The sequence below is a fragment of the Mauremys mutica genome, chromosome 5 (assembly GCF_020497125.1).
Source record: "Mauremys mutica isolate MM-2020 ecotype Southern chromosome 5, ASM2049712v1, whole genome shotgun sequence".
NCBI classification, from domain to species: domain Eukaryota; kingdom Metazoa; phylum Chordata; order Testudines; family Geoemydidae; genus Mauremys; species Mauremys mutica.
The window spans coordinates 43,729,544-43,748,591 of NC_059076.1; the positions used below are offsets into that span (position 1 = coordinate 43,729,544).

A 19,048-nucleotide genomic window follows, 5' to 3' on the forward strand; every position below is an offset into this window, starting at 1 on the left:
AAAGTTGTAGTCATCTAGGCTGGGATTCTCAAAGGAGCATAAGGGAGTTAGGCAACCAAATTCCACTGAAACTCAGTGAGGGTCCTTTGATTCCCAGCCTTAATCCTAATTTCACATTTGGTAACATAATTAAGTGCAGACCCACTGGTATAGGTCTGAGACTATGTACCATGCGTTTAAAAAAAATCATTCCCCTTGTATTTACATAAAATGCAATGAGAATTAGCATAGACTGTCAAAAAAAATTCCAGGTATAAATTGTGCAATGAGATTCATTTTCTTTCCTTTTCATTTTGAGTTTGGTTTTGGGGTGGTTGTTTTGTTTTGTTTGTTTAAATGGTGTATCATTCTGGAACACTGATTTTTATTTAATCATCTCACTAAAATACAGCAAAATGTTCTTAAAAGGAAGATTAATTCACCAATATTTGATTTCAAGCTCAGTACACTGACCCCGAGCCAGGAAAGCATTTATGTATGTACTTAGCTTTAAGCACATGAATACTCCCACTGATCTCACGTGCTTAAAGCGAAATATATACTTAGGCCCAAATCCAGAAAATACTCAGTCTTCATGAACGATGACCATTAAAGCAGATTATATCACCCTTATATGTACTGTTGCTGGAAAACATTGTTTGGCAATATCACACATCCTAAAAAAATCCACTCAGGAGGATGAAGAGATGACCAACTAGAAGTGCTAATTTGCAAGTCAAAATTCCAGTGTTTGTTCCACTTGGGAACCCTTCTCTTCCCTTATCCCTAACTTTGAATGCACAAAACCTGCTTTATCTATCAAGCAGGGTTGTTTCTTATGGAGTATTCTCCAGGCTGTCCAATCTAGGCTTAAATCATTCAAGTAATAGGGGTTCTACCACTTCAGTTGGGAGACTTTTCCACAGCCCAATATATCTTATCATCAGGGTTTTTTCCTGATATTCAGCCTACATTTTCCTTTGCTCAGTTTCATCCCATTGTGCCAAATTATGCAGCCTTGGTATACAATTCCTAGAAGTAGATTTTCATATATTGGCCTATGTTTATTTTTAAAAATGCAAACAGTTATTTGCCCCCATAATTTAGTCCACTTTAAATACCCAATTTCTTGGTACAATCAAAATAATAAATTTCTAAGTGACCTGAATTACAAACGCAAATAACTGTGGGTGGAGAAATAGAAACCTGGTTAAGGCCAGGATGAAATCTTGACCCTTACTCTCAAATGTCCATCACTTGTTTTCAAACATCCATTCCTCAATGTGCATATATTTAATAGAGAGATATTTGAGGCCAGATCCTCAGTTAGTGTAAATCAATCTGGCTCCAATGAAGTGCATGTATTACACTAGCTGAGGATCTGGCCTCTTTTTACTTACACAAAATTACCATATTTACCTCATATGCATTCTTGATGTTCAAAGGCTGGCCCAAAGCTGCTACATGTCCCACAATCCCCTTGTTCCATTCCAAGCGAATGCAGTTGTTTGAAGCTTCTTCCAAGGTGGAACCTTCTGCAACATCAAACAGCCTGCTGATAAGAAACTTCTCATTGGAGCTATCCTCACAGACCAGGAAAAGGGAATAACGGTCAGCAGCTATGAGCTCATGGATGTGCAGGAAAATTTTGTGGCAAAGGGCTGTGACGTCCAAGTGACTGGAAATATCTTTCACTAGTTCTAAGAGTCTTGAGCACTGATCCCCTGCATCAGTCCCAATCCTTGTAGATTGCAGAGGCATCTGTTCCTTTTTTCCAGAGCCAGAAAGGAAACTCACGGTTCCAACAGAATCCTTGACAATGATGGGCCTTAGAGGCCTGTCAAATTCAGAAGCAGAGATTTTCCTTGCTGGTGTCCCAGGGTTGGGGCTCTCAGCTCGGGTAGTCTGATGAGCAGGACAAGAGCAATCTTCACTGTGGTTTTTGGTTCCTTCCTTGCAGACCGGGATGGTATGAACTCTCTCAGCAAACCATGCATTGACCATTTCTCTGCAAAACAGAAGTGAAAGGTAATAAATACTATGAGTTAACAATCCCCAAGCAATAATAATTTAAAGGGACCAACCCTTTTTACACAATACTACATAAAATACATTTAGTGAAACACCTGCTTCTCTTTAACTCGGTGTTGTTCATCTCCAGCCAATGCTGAGACTTAAGCACTAATATCTTGTGTCTTATAAAAAAAGCAATATTTCTGATTAAATAAATGATGCTGAGTAAGGCAGAATATTACTCATGACATAGCTTTCAGTGCATAAAAGCTGAAAATTATGACTACACTAATCTCAAATACTTCATCCTTTTCATGTCATAGAGTTTAAGGACACAAGGGACCAACAGATCATCTGATTTCCTATCACAGGAGACTAGATTATTATGTGCCACTGGGAGGGAATAAGAGGGACTGAGGTGTACCAATGCCCCTGAAATGGCAGGGAATTAAGTGAGAGCTATCCAGATAATCCTGGCAAATGATCATCTGCGGCACCAGGGTATGTAAGGCAACCCCCCCACCACATACACACACACACAAATCGGACCTGGGGGGGGGGAATTCCTTCCCAACCCCATATATGACAATCAGCTAGAGCCTGAGCATGTGAAGAAGAAGCAGCCATCCAAGCACCCAAGAGAGAGAATGCTCAATGCAACCTCCGAGACTTGGCCTATTCACCCTGCCCAAAATCCCATCTCCAGACGTGGCCATCCCTCTGATGGTTCAGAGGAAGAAGACCAAAAAACTGACAGAAAAATAGTAATAGTAAAAATGAAAATTAGAAAAATTCAACCACTGAAAATTTTCATTTAAAGAAAAGGCCATTTTTCAACAGAAGTTTTCAACCAAACATTTTTTGCCAACTGTAATTTAAACATTTCACATCCAACTTTGGTTGATTAATCAATATTCAAAAAATTGAGCTTGACCAGTTTATTTATTTTTATCCCAAAATAAGGGGAAGTCATGCTGAAGAAAAACAAAAAAACCTTAAGGAGTAAGGCTCCAATCCAGCTCCTATTGACAGGAGCTTTTTTTTAATATGTCAAAACTCTTATCAATCTCAGCAGTGCCAGATTAGATCCTAAATGTTCAGACTGTTACTCACTTGAATGATCCTTACTCACCCAAGTATTGTCACTGAAGCTTGCACAGTTAAATACTCAAAAGTCAGACAAAGTTTAGGTTGAACATGCCACCTTAATTTTGCCCCTTGAGCATATACATTTTGATATAGTCTTTAACTGCATACCCACATGTCACTCCTCAAATATATAATGAACTTCCAATACATGCATGTTCCTAGTCACTCACTAAAGTCAGGATCTTACAAACACTACAAACGTGTGTGATTCTACTCATGTGATTAGTACCATTGATCTTAATGGGGCAACAGCGTCGGTGTGTAAACTTTGGGACACATGGACCATACATGTTGGTATTTTAATTAGAGTTTCCACTCCCTCCACCCTCTAAATGTGGAGAGGTACTAAGGTGTTGGCACAGTATACAGTGTCTCTGTTTCTAAAAAAAACCAACCCTGCTTTTGTAATTCAGTAACAGTATTACAAGGTCCAATTTGTACAGAACTTTATTCCATACAGATGGTACAGCAATGACTGCCAACGTGCCAGATTATAGTGTGATACTTCCTTGGAGACTGAAGATCTGACAGAACAAACAGAATTCTGGAAAGAGAACTTGGGGTACTGGACTGAGACAGAGCAATGAAAACTTGGAACAGATAACATGGAGCTCTTCAGAACAGAATTACTGCACAAAGGCCCAATCCTGCAAGGAACCAAGCACCTAAACTCCCAGGTTGCAGGACTTGGCCTTGAGATAGCTCCTCTTGAATGATTTTTCCACTCTTGTAATGAACGAGAGTTACATACAAGAGGATTACCAAACAAGGTCTATAATATTATAAAGAGGAGCTGGTTCAAAAATATTCTTGAAAAAATGTATTTACCTCAAGTTGAGTGCAGTATATCCTGTAGGCAGATGTGGCAATCAGAGTCTGATATTGTGGTGCACTTGCTTGCCCTTTGCAAGCTCTGACTTTTAAATGAAGTGACACTATTTACAGTTGTCATTTTAATGGAGAGGTCATCAGGAAGGCCAGCACATGGCTGCCCTTTGTCCTTAGTGGATCCCCAAGGTATGTACACAGTAAGACACAGTCATCCGACCCCTTTAATTATGAAAACATGCATCATCTCTGAAATCAAAGTAATTTTTCTTATGTACCCAATAAACATGTAGCGACATTTTCTTGGCTAAAATCTGAAACATAGAATTTTGTAACTTCAACTGATCATCATTTTTCTAAAGTGGAAGCATCATACTGTATATGACCAGATCATAGAATAAATTAATATAATTTTTGCAAATCACATAACGTGGGCACCTGAACAGTTGAACCCCAGTAAAAATGTCTGATCTTTTAGTAGCTTATGATGGAAAAGTCAGAGGTCATATTTCAAATTTGGGATTTTTTTCTTTACTCAGCATACCATAGAACGAGCAAAACAAATTTCAAAGGTGCAGCAGACTGAGAAGCACAGTGAATCCTGTTAGTTGGTCAGTGATCTGTTACAAGTAAGGTTGGCTGGAAAACAAGAATTCTGTTCCTCAAAACATTTTGGAGGTTTCAGAACATGGTTTTGTTCCACATCAGAATGAAAACAAGAGGTTTTGAACATTTTTATGAACAAATACAAGAGAACCAAGAGACCATCTCTGTATACATATATTCCTTATTTAAAGGATGGTCTCCACAGCATTGTAAAATACAAAGCAGTGAGGGGCTGCTGAAAATGATTGGCAAAGCAAAGTTAAAGGGATTGATTCGTCTCTAAAGTCTTTTATTTCAACTACACTTCAAAACAATAGATATTACGGTAAGCCATAACCTGAAAAAGAAGCATATTTGTCTTCCCTTGCGAAGATTTGAGCACTGACATATGACTTGAAGTCTTGGCTGGGATTAAGAAATACACAGATGTGGTATTAAAAACTGATTCACTGAATGAGGATAGATTTAAAATGTGGTGAGTCTATGTAGTGAATACTTGTTCAGGAAAAGAAGTGATGTAACTGCAGACTACACATCAGTAAGGATTTCAGGGTCATATATGAGAGAATATTTTTTCCCTCAGAGCAGTGGTTGGTTAAAATTATCTAACAGAGCTGCTGGACCAATTTCTGCTCTTAATCACACCATAACTGAAAGTAGAATCTGATCTTTATCTGGGCTCCCAATTGCAGTATTTTGGTCCTGATCTTACAAAGATTTACACATGTGCTTATTATTCACACACTGTGAGATAATCCTGTCAAGGTCAATGGGACTACAGTCCATACAGTTAAGCACAATTCTAAGTCTTTTGCAGAATCAGGGCCTTAGACTGCATGCTCTTTTGGGTAACTAACTTGGATAAAATGCTGGCCCCATTAAAGTCAATGGGAGTGTTGCCATCGAGTTCAGTGGGGAAACACGTGGGATGAAATCCTGTCCCTTTCTTCTGTGAAGCGCCTAGCACACCTTTGGGTGAAATAATAATAATAATTACTATTATTGTGTACATCAACATCTATTACAAAGCACCCATGAATATTAAACCAGTCTGATTACTAGAAAATGATGTCGGATAATAAAATGCAATAGAATGACCAATAAATGACTCTACTATTGCTGTAAAAGAGAGGGTTATGGTTAATTATTTTACAAAATTATTAGGAAGCAAATTCGGGGTTTATTTAATATAAATAAATATTCTCAATTATCTGTCTTCTTTACAGTGTCATCAATTTCTCTTTGAAAAAGAGCTCTGGTTTCACCCAAATGGCTTATGAAATGATACTTTCATATGAAAAACTACATCAACAGGAAGAATGATTAATATATTATCATAACTCTGATTTTAACAAGGACGTCTTTATAGCACTTAATATGCTGAGCTTCCACAGATGATGTTAAAATGTGGGAGAGAAGACTTTGTACAATAAAAATACATGAAATCATACTTTTCAATTCACGCTGCAAGCTGTTTGAGTAAGAGACAAAATAAGAAGCCAACATCTAATCATTCTCTTGATGGAAGGAGGAAATTAAAGGGGGAAAAAATCATGAAAATGGCCAAAAATATCCCCTGAGGAAATAAACAGGTGATTTATTAAATAAATAGTTGTATAAGAAGATTCCGCAAGCATCCCTGGATTAAAATCAGTGTTCCTGACTCTTGTGATTTCAGCATGAGACTTGCGATATTTGGCGTTTTTCTTTAAGCCTTAACTCTGGAGATAAGCAATTACCTGAAAACCTCTGCTTTTATTAACAAAAATAAGCTTCTAGCCCTCCTGGTTGCAAAGAAAGCTTGAAAATGTGATTTGAATGCACTCTGAAGGCTCAGAAACTAAGGCAACTAAAAAACCCATTTATTATTATGTTAAAAACTCATGATTTTTAATCTAGTCTCAGATTGTGTGGAACCTGACTCCATAATTTTTTAACATTTGGGGTTAGAAATACTGTAAAATCAAATTTAAACGCATTTATACAAGCAAATAGCCTTCCTAACCTGCTCATTAATCAGCCAAATGTACTCACATACTTATCATTTGTAAGTCTATGATAAATTTGTACCCACCTACTGAACGACCACAGTTTATTAGAAGAGGCACACGGAGCCTGATTCTCTGCTGCCTTGCATCTGCGTGATCATTTACATGTGATGAAAGGAAAAATAAAATGCTATCATTCTGTCCTGGTAGTGTTTCACACTCAATTTGTACAGGTGTAAGTGACTACAAAATATAAGGCAGTGGAGAATCAGGTGCACAGTGTACTGGTTACAGCATGGACTTCGTTTTTCAGAGAAGAGACCTGCCACTTTATTTGTTTGTAAAGTGCCATAGCACAGGTTTACTAATGTAATAACAATTACAAACAACAAAAACCTCTAAACCCAGCTCCAGGGCCGCCTGTGGGGGGGGGGGCCAAGTAGGACAATTTTCCCCGGGTCCCGCTGGGGCCCAACGAGCCCTGGTCCAGGTTTTTGGCTGGCATTTTGGCGGCGGGGGGGCCCTTCAGTGCTGCCGAAGACATGGAGCAACTGAAGGGCCCCCCGCCACCGAAATGCTCCGTGAGTCCTGGCCCGGCGGTGGTCCAAGTCTTTGGCAGCATTTCAGCGGTGGGGGGCCCTTCAGTCGCTCGGGTCTTTGGCGGCATTTTGGCGGCGGGGGGCCCATCAGTGCTGCCGAAGACGCGGAGCGACTGAAGGGCCTCCTGCCGCCGAAATGCCGCCTTAGACCCGAACGGCCACTGGGTGAGTACAAGCGCCGCAGCTCCCCCGCTTTGTCCCAGGCCCCCTGAATCCTCTAGGCAGCCCTGCCCAGCTCTGACTCCATGGACCAAGAGTAATTGAATCTTCCCATTTCATCTTCTCCATCTGTAAAGTAGGGATTTCAAAACTTATCTACCTGCTTCACAGGGATGGTGGGAGGATTTAGAACCTGACTGTGTAAGACTTTTCTCATCCAAGTAGTCCCACTGCCTTGGAATAAGGACCTTCTCCTCATTGGAAAGAGAGTTTGCACTATTAGACTCTATGTTTGTAAAGCACTTTGAAATGGCACAAGGCAACAGTAAAGATGTTTAAATTCAGCTGGAATAACAACAATTTTATTGACCTGTTCTGAGTAACACTTCTTATAAAGAAATTATTCAGCTCCGTTTTCTCACACACAGCTATATGCATGGGTTGAAGAACTAATGTTTTATTTAGATGAAATGCAAAATATAGTCGTTTTAATCTATTTTAAAAATCAGAGGATTGGCTTGACTTGTTTTTGCTTTTTCAGTACCATTTTCCATTTAGCCATGCATGACAAGTATAACAATTATTTTCTCAGCATACAATAGGCCACATAAGTAAGGTCTATCGGTCCCAGACACCCATTGAACTACAAGAGAGTCTAGTGGAAAAAAAATGAGAAATCACTATTTATGAGACAAATGGGATGTGAAAAGGACCAAATTAAGGGTCAATCCTGCAAACACTCCTAAATCACACAAGTTGTCTTCAAGAGGCATAAGTATTTGCAGGATTTGGCCCTAAGGTTCTTAGGGCCAGAGAACTGCTGTGAGGGAGAAGTCGCAGCAGTGACAGTAGAGATTAGCTTCGTATAAAACAGGAGCAAATACTAATATCCAGGTGCTGCAAGAAATCTGTTCACTCTTTCAAAACTGTAATATTCTCTCACCCCAGCATAGCCCTTTAAACATTGCTTGGTGTGCAGCTACAGCCACACGCCCTCCTTACTGCCTGCCTGCATCCTTTTCTTCCAGCGAGCCTGCACTGTGGCAACCATAACTGAGCCCAAAGTTCATGAATGGGAGTAGGTGATGGCTATTTTTACAGTCATTTGCATTTAGTCACATCCACTCTTCCCTCTCATTTATAAGATGTTGAATGTTAGAGTATGGTGAGAACTGAATTTGCCAGGTGACCTCTTCCAACAGAAAACCTTTTGAGAGGATTGGGGTGGGGGGTGTTATTGGAGGGAGAATGAGGGTTATTACTTTTGAAAATGGAGAATAAAATGTTCCCTTGTACAGAGCTACATAACCCCAACTCTTGTTATTTATTATTTGTATAAAGAGCGTACAAGTTAAATAGACAAGGACAGAAAGTGAGTGGAAGGGGAAACAGAGGCACAGAGGAGAAGTGACTTCCCCAGGTCACACAGCAGGCCAGGGGGAGATCTGAGAGTAGAGCTGAGCTCTCCTGACTCCTGGTCAAGTGTTCAATCCCACAGACGATACTGCTCTTATGGAACTAATTCACTGTGACCTTAGATAAGTGACTTCACCACCATGCATTTAATTTTACCCATCTGCAAAATAGATATTATCCTTACTTACCCCAAAAAACCTATGGTGATATTTAATGAGTTAAGGAGAAATTAGGATTGCCTTCCTCACATTAGTAGTGATACTACCTGTGTCAATAAGGGTCACAAAGTGATTGCCTTAACATCTATAAAGCACTTGGAGATCCTTAGAAGAAAGACACTCATGCCTGAATTCATCTGGTATAGAATGCCAACATTCAGTTGCATTAATTTTTAGAGCCTGATCCTACTGCTGTTGAAGTCAACAGTTTTTCAAGATAGGCCTAATAATTAGTCCTTATCAATGTGCTTTTCTTAGAATAGCCACTAGCCGTCAACAATTTTCTTTTCAGTTTTTTTATGTAATTTAGATGTGGAAATAATTTTAAGGATCATCATCAACTTGAAATCTAGTTGATTTTTAACAAAACAGTTTAAGGTCGTTTCTGGTACTAAAACTGCCCCGTGTTCCCTTGCCAAGAGTTGAGGTTTCCCATTTTCACACATTTTTTAAATGTTTTCCTCTCGCCTCTTGCTTTGTGAAAGACCTAAACAAACAGGAGAAAATGTATGACTACATAGTGGAAATAATGAAAAACAACAATATTCAAAGTGCTGTCAAATGCAAATAACTGAAAACACGTAGAAAACTATTTTGTTCTAATCCCTTGATGTGTTACTTGTAACAACAGTAAATACTTTTTTTTTTTAAAGATAGAAGTGTGATTTTAAAGATGATAGTGTCCATTTATGGGCCCAAATCAGCAAAGTTCCTATGCACATGCTTAACTTTAAACATGTGAGTAATGAATGGGACAACTCATGGTTTTCAAATTAAACGTGTTCTTTGCCAAGTATAAATGTAAATGAAGAACTCTGGCTCCTGATTCAGATATAGTATTGTTAGAGCTAAAATTAATGATTTTTCAATGTTATGCAGTAATTTAAATCTTGCCTCATATTGGTGTTTTTTTTAAATAGGACATACAATTTGATTAGCTGGTTGAAGTGAGGATACCGAAAAGTGCATGTCCTTATGATAATTTATTATTCTTGGCTATTTACAAGTCATCTTTTACAACTAAACTGTAGGCTCAACCTTTTTTTGTTTTTGTTTTTCAAAAACAGCAATCTGGCCCTAGAAGGGTTTTTCCATTCACAATACAAAAAAGGCACAGCAAAACTACAGCGATGCAAAGGTCAAGGTTTTAAATAATAATAATAAATGAGATCTTTTATTTTTCCTGCTAATATATTTGTTTCTTGCCCCAGCCTCAAAATAACTATGGGACCCATTCACTCTCCTATGAAGCCAATAGCAGTTTTGCCATTGATTCTAGTGGGAAAAGGTTTAAGCCTTAAAGGTGAAATTCACCGCTATGTACTACTAAAGTCCCACTTCATTTCCCAAAATAGGACTTAAGTAGGATTTAAGTGGTGAAGAGGCTTTGGGCTGAGCCTCTGTACAGGGGTGAATTCACCCTTAGCACATAAATAAATGGGAAAATATTTTTTTTTTACTAAGTAAATATATTTTGTGGCTGGTGCCAGGCCTAATGTGAAATGACAACCCTTGAATTACTCACAAGGACCATTTGAACAAGGGGTTTTTTTTGGCACTCTGTAAATAGTCTTTTGCAATACATATAAATCACAAATTATTCCATGTAAATTTATTTTTGTTTCTTGGACATGAAAAAAGAGGGAGACTTACATTGTGTGACTTTGGTAATTATATTTGTCTATGACAAAGCAAAATAGCTTTTCTTTAATTTAATGTTCAAAATGAAAATAGATTGTACAGTATTAGTCTGACTCAGGAAACGTTGTAGGAGGTTGAGCTGCATTGTTTGCAGTACTTGACCTGGATCCTACATTCTCCACACAATTCACCTTTAGACAAACATTCAAAAACATGCAAATACACTATGAAAACATGAACATGCACTCTTTGGACTGAAGACATTCTGATCACCAGTTTAATCAGACTTAAGTGAGATTTAAGTAGTATATAGCCTTGTGCTAGCCTGCTGCACAGGGAGATAACTTCATTCACGATCAGTAGCTGAAATCTGGGCGGATTCTTCAAGATGCCAGTAGCCAAAATGTTTGTGAATTCCTATGCCTAAGAAATACTAACCCAATGGTAAAGATTCTCTGACTATCCATCACACCTTCCTACCTCCTTCAAATGGAATTTATACTCCCCTTCCCACACTTTATTTTCTTGTACCAAAAAGTTAGGGTCTGATCCTCTCACTCTGATGCACACAAAGCTCCCAGAATAGTCCAAGAGGGAACTGCCTGCACTGGCACTGCAGAATCATGCTCTCTCCATTTTGTACAAAAGGTGTGTGGGGGAGAAAGCCTGTCGACCCTGCTTTCTCTGAATTCAATGGAAGTTTTGCAGCTGCATTGCCCTTCTCCTTTTAGACCCCTTTCTTGCAAATAAGTAGGCACAAATGTAACTTACTTGCCTATATATGTAACTTGACTCATATGAGTAACTTTCCACACATGCCTAAGCACTTGTTGGATTTGGGCCTTAAATGTTTGCAGTGATCTTAATGCACAGTGTATACATTTCTTTGGGGAGCTGAGGTTCCTGAGAAAAGTGTTTAAGAATGTGTGGGCTACTTGGAGGAAAAGGATTTTAAGAAAATTAGTTTTAAAAGTAAAACACATTTCATGGTTTTTACAGAAAAAAAACAACAACAACAACCCTATCCTCCTCCACTCCTTTCTCAGGCAAAACTCTGTAAATACATATGACGTGAACAAAATGTGCAAATGGGAGAAAATATACTGTGGCCAGAATGGTGTAACATGACTAATGTCAACAAAGTTACACCAGGGATTGATTTGACTCATTCCTGTAAAAATGTTCTATATTTTTAGGATTCATTTTTTTCAGAGGGGATTACCAAAGTATTTTCAAATTTGATCATTCAAAAATAACTCTCCAAAACACACATTCAGAATCTGTTTGACAGTCTGAACTTCTGTACACTTATTATAAAAATGCATAAACTTCCTCTTATATAGAAAAACTAAGCATAGGCATATTGCTATGAATAATACTATGAGACAACACCCAAGAACTATAACTAACATAAGCTTACAAAGCTAAAACACTAAATAGATAGCTCAAGATGAAAGACATTTTCCAATATCTCCCTGAAGATGGAGACTGAAGACCTCTGAACTGAGAAACCAGCCCAAATGGAATACTTGGAACTGTCATTAAGAGAAGTAAACTATGCTTGCCCTTTCATGTATCACTGATATAGTCAACCCATGTTATAATAACCCAAGATAGTTATTGCAAATAATCTTATTTTCACTAGGACAAAAGCAAATCTTAGCTTAATAATTTTTATCTATCATACCATACATGTAGGAAGCCGGAAAAAAAAACTCTATGGAACAATGAAGTTGCCTATAGCTGGAACGCAATTTTCCCCTGAGCTGAGTGAATCAACAGTGAACTGTGAATTTGTCTGTGAGCACGAAAGGTACTAAGAGAAAGTCACACCAGTATTTTTAAGAGGAACAATAAAGGAAACCAGAAATATTGTATACAGTATACTGGTTTCTTAAAGAGAGCTTTAAGTAAGGGTGAAGCTTGGGAGATGAAAGTGATGTGACAAACTGCCTGGATAACAGTTTTACAAAAGAAATACAAAGAGTATACCATCAGTAATCTGATACTGATAACAGATTCACCCCCAACTGTAACAGAAGAATGATTTTTAACATTAATTATGAAAAGGCTACAATAATAGTATGGATAATCAAAAGATAGATTCTAAAATCAAGTCCATATGCTGTACAAGAATGAGAAGAATTAAATTTAATTTGAAAACCATTTCCTCCCCTTTCTGAAAAAGCCACTTTTACAAATAAAATTCTAAAATTCTGAAAGGGGAAAAAACATCAAAAAGGAAGATTAATTTTAGTAGAGGGATGCTTTAAAAAAGAAATAGCTTAATTTTAGTAGGAAATAGGAACTTGAAGAAGTGGTACAACAAACAGATGTACAGTCTGAACTATTACCACTAAAAATTTTGTATCTGAGTAAGCCAAAATTAAACAGGCCTAAATAAACGGAGCCATATTTGCGCTGGTGTAACTTAAGTTAGTATGCCAGGGACAAATTTGAACCATTGTTCTGCATCTTGATCAGAGCTTTCATAAAAACCTCACATTTAATATTTATTTATACATACACTTCCCATATAGCCTTGTACAAAACAAAGTGATAAAATACCTGTGGATACCTGATACTATAAACCATTATCAAGTGAGTAGTTCTTACTCCCATGTAGTCAATGGAAATGAATGTGTGGATAAAAGCTTCAAATTTGAATAAGTTTTTGTAGGATCAGGCCCAGGTTGTACACTTTCATATCAGAACATACTGCATCACAAAATTCATTCATCTACGAAATCAGTATGAACTGTGGAACAGAAGTAATACGGACTACACTGAGCACTTCCTAAAAAGTGCTGAGCAGCCTACAGGAGATGGTTCAGCATCTTGCAGGATTAGATCCATAGCTTGTAGCCATAACGGATATAAGGTTTAAACTGTTGTTTATACAATTAACTATTATAAAAAGGATAACAATGCTATGCAAATTTAACACACAGGTGGTCCAGTCTTGCAGCCCATACTGACATGGGTCCAGAATACTGACTAGCAACGCTTCCATAGCTGTGTAGATTATAAATTAACTGAAATATATATTTTATTTTAAAGTGTTGCTTTCTAGGAAATGTCTCCCCATAAACCATACACAGAAATCCATTAATGATGATGTGATCTATAAAAAAAATAGACAAATATCACCTGTATTTTACAGAATATGTATGATACTGTGGCTCTAAATTTATAAAATACTTGGGATAAAACCACCTAAACTAATCTTTTCTTTCTTTTTTTTATTTACTCATGTGAGTACTCCTACTGAAGTCAGTGGGATTACTCTACGAGTAAGGAATTGCACAAATTAATCCATGAAGGGAGAGAGGAATATTTTGTATAATTGATTTTAATATTGCAAAGATACTTACTTGCTCAATAAGATCCCGATCCAAAGCTCATTGAAATCAATGGAAAGAGTTACAATGATTGGGTTTTGAATCACACACTCAATGTTTATTCTCAATTCTGATTCTTAACCTTGCAACAAATAATGGAGCTCAATTCTGTTTCTGCTCATTTGTATTCATATTTGAAAATGTAACAGAAAAGCTCTGATGCCTTCAGCAAAATAAAGTTAATTATACACAGAAATATGAATTCAGACTAAAACATGATGTGCCTATTCCATGAGTTACCAAATTAATTCAAGGTGCGTGTGTGTGTATATATATATATAAAACTGATGAAACAAACTAAAAAGTGCAAACTAAATTAGATTTTAAAAGTATAGGTTAAAAACTGTCTCAGAATCTCAGAGAAATCCCATTTACCAGACAGAACAAGTACAATGTTAAGCAATCAAAACATGAAAAGTAAACTGCAATCACCTCCGTTCAATGTAATTATTACTGTAGCACAAATGATGCAATTTTTAAAAAAATAACAAAACATGGAATCAAGTTCAAGGTTCTCTATCAAGCCATATTCTAAAATAACTCCACAACATAGACAATTATACCTTTTACTAAATACACTGTAATTTTCACTCCATGCATCTGAAGAAGTGGGTTTTTTACCCACAAAAGCTTATGCCCAAATAAATCTGTTAGTCTTTAAGGCGCCACCAAACTCCTCGTTGTTTTTACTAAACACACTGATTGCTTCAAACTCTTAAAGGTTTATGAAGTGTAATTTGAGAGTATACAAAGAAAACCAGATAGGCCCTCAAATAACTGAAAACTTGCCTTTTCTTTGTATAGACTCCTACTTATAAAATAAGTTCAAAATAAAAAAAGAAACAAGCTGTTACACTTAAGTCAGACTGGCAGACAGTTCTGAAAATAATGTGACATCTCCATTGCTACAAAAAAACAACAGGATTGTTGCCAAACAAGCATTTGAAGCTGATAGTTTTCTGTAGAAATCTTATAAAAATATAAGGGTATTTCAGTTAGTCACAGGTACCCGATTAATTTGTATTTTGTAAAACACTGCCTTTTTCAGACCTTTACAAAAATACAACTGTTTCTGAGTGCTAAAAAAAAAGGACTAGCCAACCTACTCCATGGGGAAAACAAATCGACATAATGGTTACTATTAATTAGCATTTGTATTTGTTCAGTGCTACTTCCAGTTTCCAGAGGAAGTGTGGCAAGCTGACCTGATAAAATGCTACTTCTCAAAGCTGGTTAAAATGCTACCACCCTATTTTTCATGGATAAACAAAGTATCCTTCACTCATATACCATACACCAGTATTCTGTAAAAATATAAAGGTTAACCACACATGCCAATTATCCCCATCCAGCTCTTACTTTTCTTAAAGCTATTTAACTTATTTTTAGGGTGTTTTTTTTAAGATAGCACATTTTGATTGCTGTTTTCCAGAGAGATGAATCTGACAGCCTGTCTGCTATGAAGCAGCAGGAGGGGAGGAGAAGGGATCTCGCACAGATGGTAACAGGGAAGCAGGTGACTGACCCCTGAAGCCTTCTCGCTCGCTGCAAGTCAATAATTAATGGGGATCTCTCTTCTTACCGCCCCATCCCATGCAGAGAGGGGCAGCAGCAAAACTCATTCAGAACCCATCCATTCCTCTTAAGTGACTTGGGAGGTAAGTAAATCAGCAGCGATAGCAGATGGTGCAAGCAGCTCAGCAACAAGAGTGAATCCGCAGAGATGGTGCGTGCACTCAAAGGACCGAATTACTTACTAACCAGCCCTGCACTCCGTATGCCGTGGGAGCGGCAGACCGCCTGCACTTTGCATCCCCACTGCTTTGTTTATAGGAAAATATTCAAACTGGAAACCCGACTCCACTTCTAAAAATAGTTGCTTTTACTCCCTTTCAACAGCAATCCCACCGCTGAGGTGTCAGTGACAATGATGAGCAAATATACCTCGTCTTATCTCCAAACGGCAGCATGACAAGCCAGAGGGGCGTCAGCTCAGACGAGCGCCTCTGATCTCTACACTAAATCTTTGCAATAAATAAATAAATAAATAAAATCCAAGCCGCCCGTCAATAATAGTTCATAGGAAAACTTCTTAGCACTGGCGCTGTCCCCGGGCTGCTTTTCGCGATGTGCAGCGCAGCGCTGCCCCCTGGCGGGGAATATCCCTGCCGAGAGCTCCCTGCAGCGTCTGAGCCTCACTGGGAACTTCTCTCCATCGCCTGCACCCGGCTATGCTCCTCCGAGAGACACCCCTAATCAATCCCTTCCCCGGACGCTTCCCCGCGCTGAGCTCATCCACGTGGAGCCACCACCTCCCCGACACCAGCCAGCCCCCATGAATCCCCACCGCCCTCCTTGACTGCTGCAGCTCCCCCCAGCCCCTTCAGTCCCCAGCGCCCCCTCTGCTCATCCTGCAGATCCCCCCCACGTGTGCAGACTTTGCTCCCCTCCCCAAATGCTGCGCCATGCACCCCCCCTTCCTCCAGCTACACAGCGCCACTCCCCTGAGCCCCTACTTCCCTCCCCAACTGCAGAAGCACCCCCGGGGCCCGTCCCCTTGCTCCCCACTCCTGCCACACTCCCCTAAGTGGGGAGACACCCCCAGCTCGCTGCCCAAACGCAGCGCCGAGACAGCTCACGACCAGCCGTTCCAGGCGCCTCAACCCACTTGGCACTTGCGCCCGCTCGCCCCCTCTCCCGCCCCGCCTTGCTGTGCGCGGCAGACACGCGGCCGCCGCCCGCGGCTGAGATGTCAAAACCGGCCCGCGGTGCGGAGCCCGGAGCGCAGCGCCTTGTGTGGCCCTTACTTAACCAGTGACACAACCCCCCAAAACCGGGGGGGCGGCCTATTTCTGCGGGGGGGGTGTCCCCGTGGCTACTCGTGCCAAGTGAACGATGTAGGTTTACAGGGCGACCCTTAGACCCAGGTCAGGCCTAGGGTTTCCAGACCCGCCAGTCCCCCTTGCACAGCATGTCAAGTCCCCGCTGCCCCGTGGCTCAGAGCCTCGCAGCGCCCGGGGCAGCGTGTAGCGTGGGGGCGCTGAGAGCCACCCAAGGAAACTGCAAACCCTGCACAGGCTGAAACGCGCTTCGGGTGCAGCAGCCCAAGCCCCCCTGCACCCAGCACCTATGCGCAGCGCGGCTCTGCTGGGGGCCAGGCCGGGCAGGCAGAGCCCGCTGCGGAGCAAAACCCCGGGAAGCGCTTGCCTGTGAACTTGGGTGGCAGCGGAACAGAGCGGCTGTGTGTTGGTTTCAGTTTTGGCAGCTGTCGGGAGGGGAGCGGCGGCGGGGACGGTGCTTGGGAAAGAGGCAGCGCCGGGGAAACCCGAGGGCTCGGGTGCGGGGAAGGGGGCTCAGCCGCCTCGCCTCGCCCCCCGCTGCTCTTACCTGGTCGCTTTCCTAACAAAGTAAGAGCGGGTAAAGTCCCAGTGATCATCCAGCCAGGCTTCCACCGCTTCCTGCTGCGGCAGCGGGAGGCAGCTGCGCTCCATGGTCCGAGGAGCCGCTCGCTGCCCGCCGCCTCTCGGACTGCCACCGCCGCCGCCGCGCGCGGCTTCTTGTTGTTGTTGATTTCACCCCCTCCCCTGCGGCCTCTTGTCTAATCAGGGACAGGAGAGCTCAGGAGACCCTCCTCCTCCTCCTCCGCGCACAGCCTGGAGCTCAGCCAGCGCCCCACCCAGCCCCAGCCCCAGCCCCGCGCTCTGCCTCTCTCCTGCTCCCAGGTGTTTGCCCGGGGCAGGCGGCGGGCAGCCAGCCAGCTCCGCCGCGACTCCTGCACCCCAGGAGCTGCTGGCCGCAAAATATCTCGCTGCGGCTGCTCCTCTACCTCCCCGTGCAGGGGTCGGGGATTGCCCCGCTTCAAACGGGGGCAAAGGCGCGAGGGACCTGGCTTTCCAGCAGCACTCCGCTAGGGGAGGGGGAAGCGCCCAGGAGCGAGCCTACTGTCCGTGGGGCTCAGCGTCCCCCCAGCTGCAGCCCAGGGCAGTGCCAGGAGAGCCCTTGATTAAGTGACCGAAGGAAAAAATGAGACATTTGTTTGTGTGCCACACGCTGGAGCTGCTCCTTGTTTCCAGGAAGGTGAAGCCTGGTGGAGCAGATGCCCCAGGAGAAGGCCCTAGAAAGAGAGAAAAGTAAGTTGAAAAAACAGAACCATGAATCCTGAGTGTGCCTTCAGGGCCTTGGGTTTTCCACAGTATTATTTTTTAAAGAGTGTTATGTTTAATCCCTTCTATAAAAGGTGGCAGATTGAAATCCTTTTCCAGACTGCCTCACTGGAACATAGCTCTAGCCATAGGGTTCTAAAGCCCCCATTTTCCATCTTGCCTTCCTAAGGTTAGGTTCTTCGATCCATACGTGGATACCAAAACAGCAGTAGCCTGGCTTTCAAAGGTGCCGAGCACTCACAGCTCCTATTTTCTCTAACTTTAGGTGCCCAGGTTTGAAAATTGTGGGCTAAGTGCTTGACCCCTAGTATGACCCAAGCACAAGAATCACACAGCCCTCGAATCCCAGATTCTCTGTCTAGAGAGCCCTCATAATATTGAAGGTTAGACCTTTGAACAGGGATAAGTAAATGTGAGATTTAGGGGCTTTAAATTTGTGACAAAGACTCAGGAATGAGAAGCTTCAAATATTGTACCACAGGAGACTGGAGATCAAGCGCAATTATTAACGTGTAGTTGTCTGTCCTGAGTTTCAATTTCTGATGGCAACATCTCACATATAACAGCAAGTTTCTATAGAAATTGGAAAACAGGAATTTAAAATGAGTAGCCTACTTTGTAATCAAGTAGGATAGAGATATATTCATATCGGGTTTATATCATCTCATTGCAGAAGGCCAATACAATATTTTCAGCTGCACATAAACTTGTGATGAAGGCTGCGAATAGAGCAGATACCCATGAATGCCTCTGTAGTTCTTGTGTGCTCTTTAGGGGGACTCCACTGCAGTTCCAAACAGGTTGATGCAGAATTTGGGAGTGTGGGCTGAGGTAGTGGTGATTGGCCCTGCTCATAAAATGGCTTTGCAACTACACAGCCTGAGAGAA

At 41.1% G+C, this 19,048-nt stretch overlaps 1 protein-coding gene and 1 long non-coding RNA gene across 9 annotated transcripts in view; one reads left to right on the forward strand and one right to left on the reverse strand.

The window, feature by feature from the left end:
* The window catches only part of LOC123370970, a 114,779-nt gene extending 108,219 nt beyond the window's left edge, over window positions 1–6,560 (forward strand). For both annotated transcript variants that reach the window (XR_006579667.1, XR_006579666.1), the window contains exons 4-5: window positions 1,940–2,007; window positions 5,802–6,560. This is a non-coding gene — a long non-coding RNA (uncharacterized LOC123370970). The remainder of the gene's footprint in view (window positions 1–1,939; window positions 2,008–5,801) is intronic.
* Window positions 1–17,568, reverse strand: part of PDE5A (phosphodiesterase 5A) — a 93,503-nt gene extending 75,935 nt beyond the window's left edge. For 2 of the 7 annotated variants that reach the window (XM_045017953.1, XM_045017952.1), the window contains exons 1-2: window positions 17,385–17,568; window positions 1,399–1,987 (exon numbers count right to left, since the gene is read on the reverse strand). In XM_045017953.1, the coding sequence (XP_044873888.1) occupies window positions 1,399–1,987; window positions 17,385–17,488 (693 nt within the window). In that variant the 5' untranslated portion in view covers window positions 17,489–17,568. Of the gene's footprint in view, window positions 1–1,398; window positions 1,988–15,356; window positions 15,422–15,522; window positions 15,718–15,754; window positions 15,872–15,941; window positions 16,010–17,384 lie in introns of those variants that run through there. The other 5 variants (XM_045017954.1, XM_045017958.1, XM_045017955.1 and 2 more) reach the window with 5 other exon arrangements.
* Between the last annotated feature and the right edge of the window lie 1,480 nt (window positions 17,569–19,048).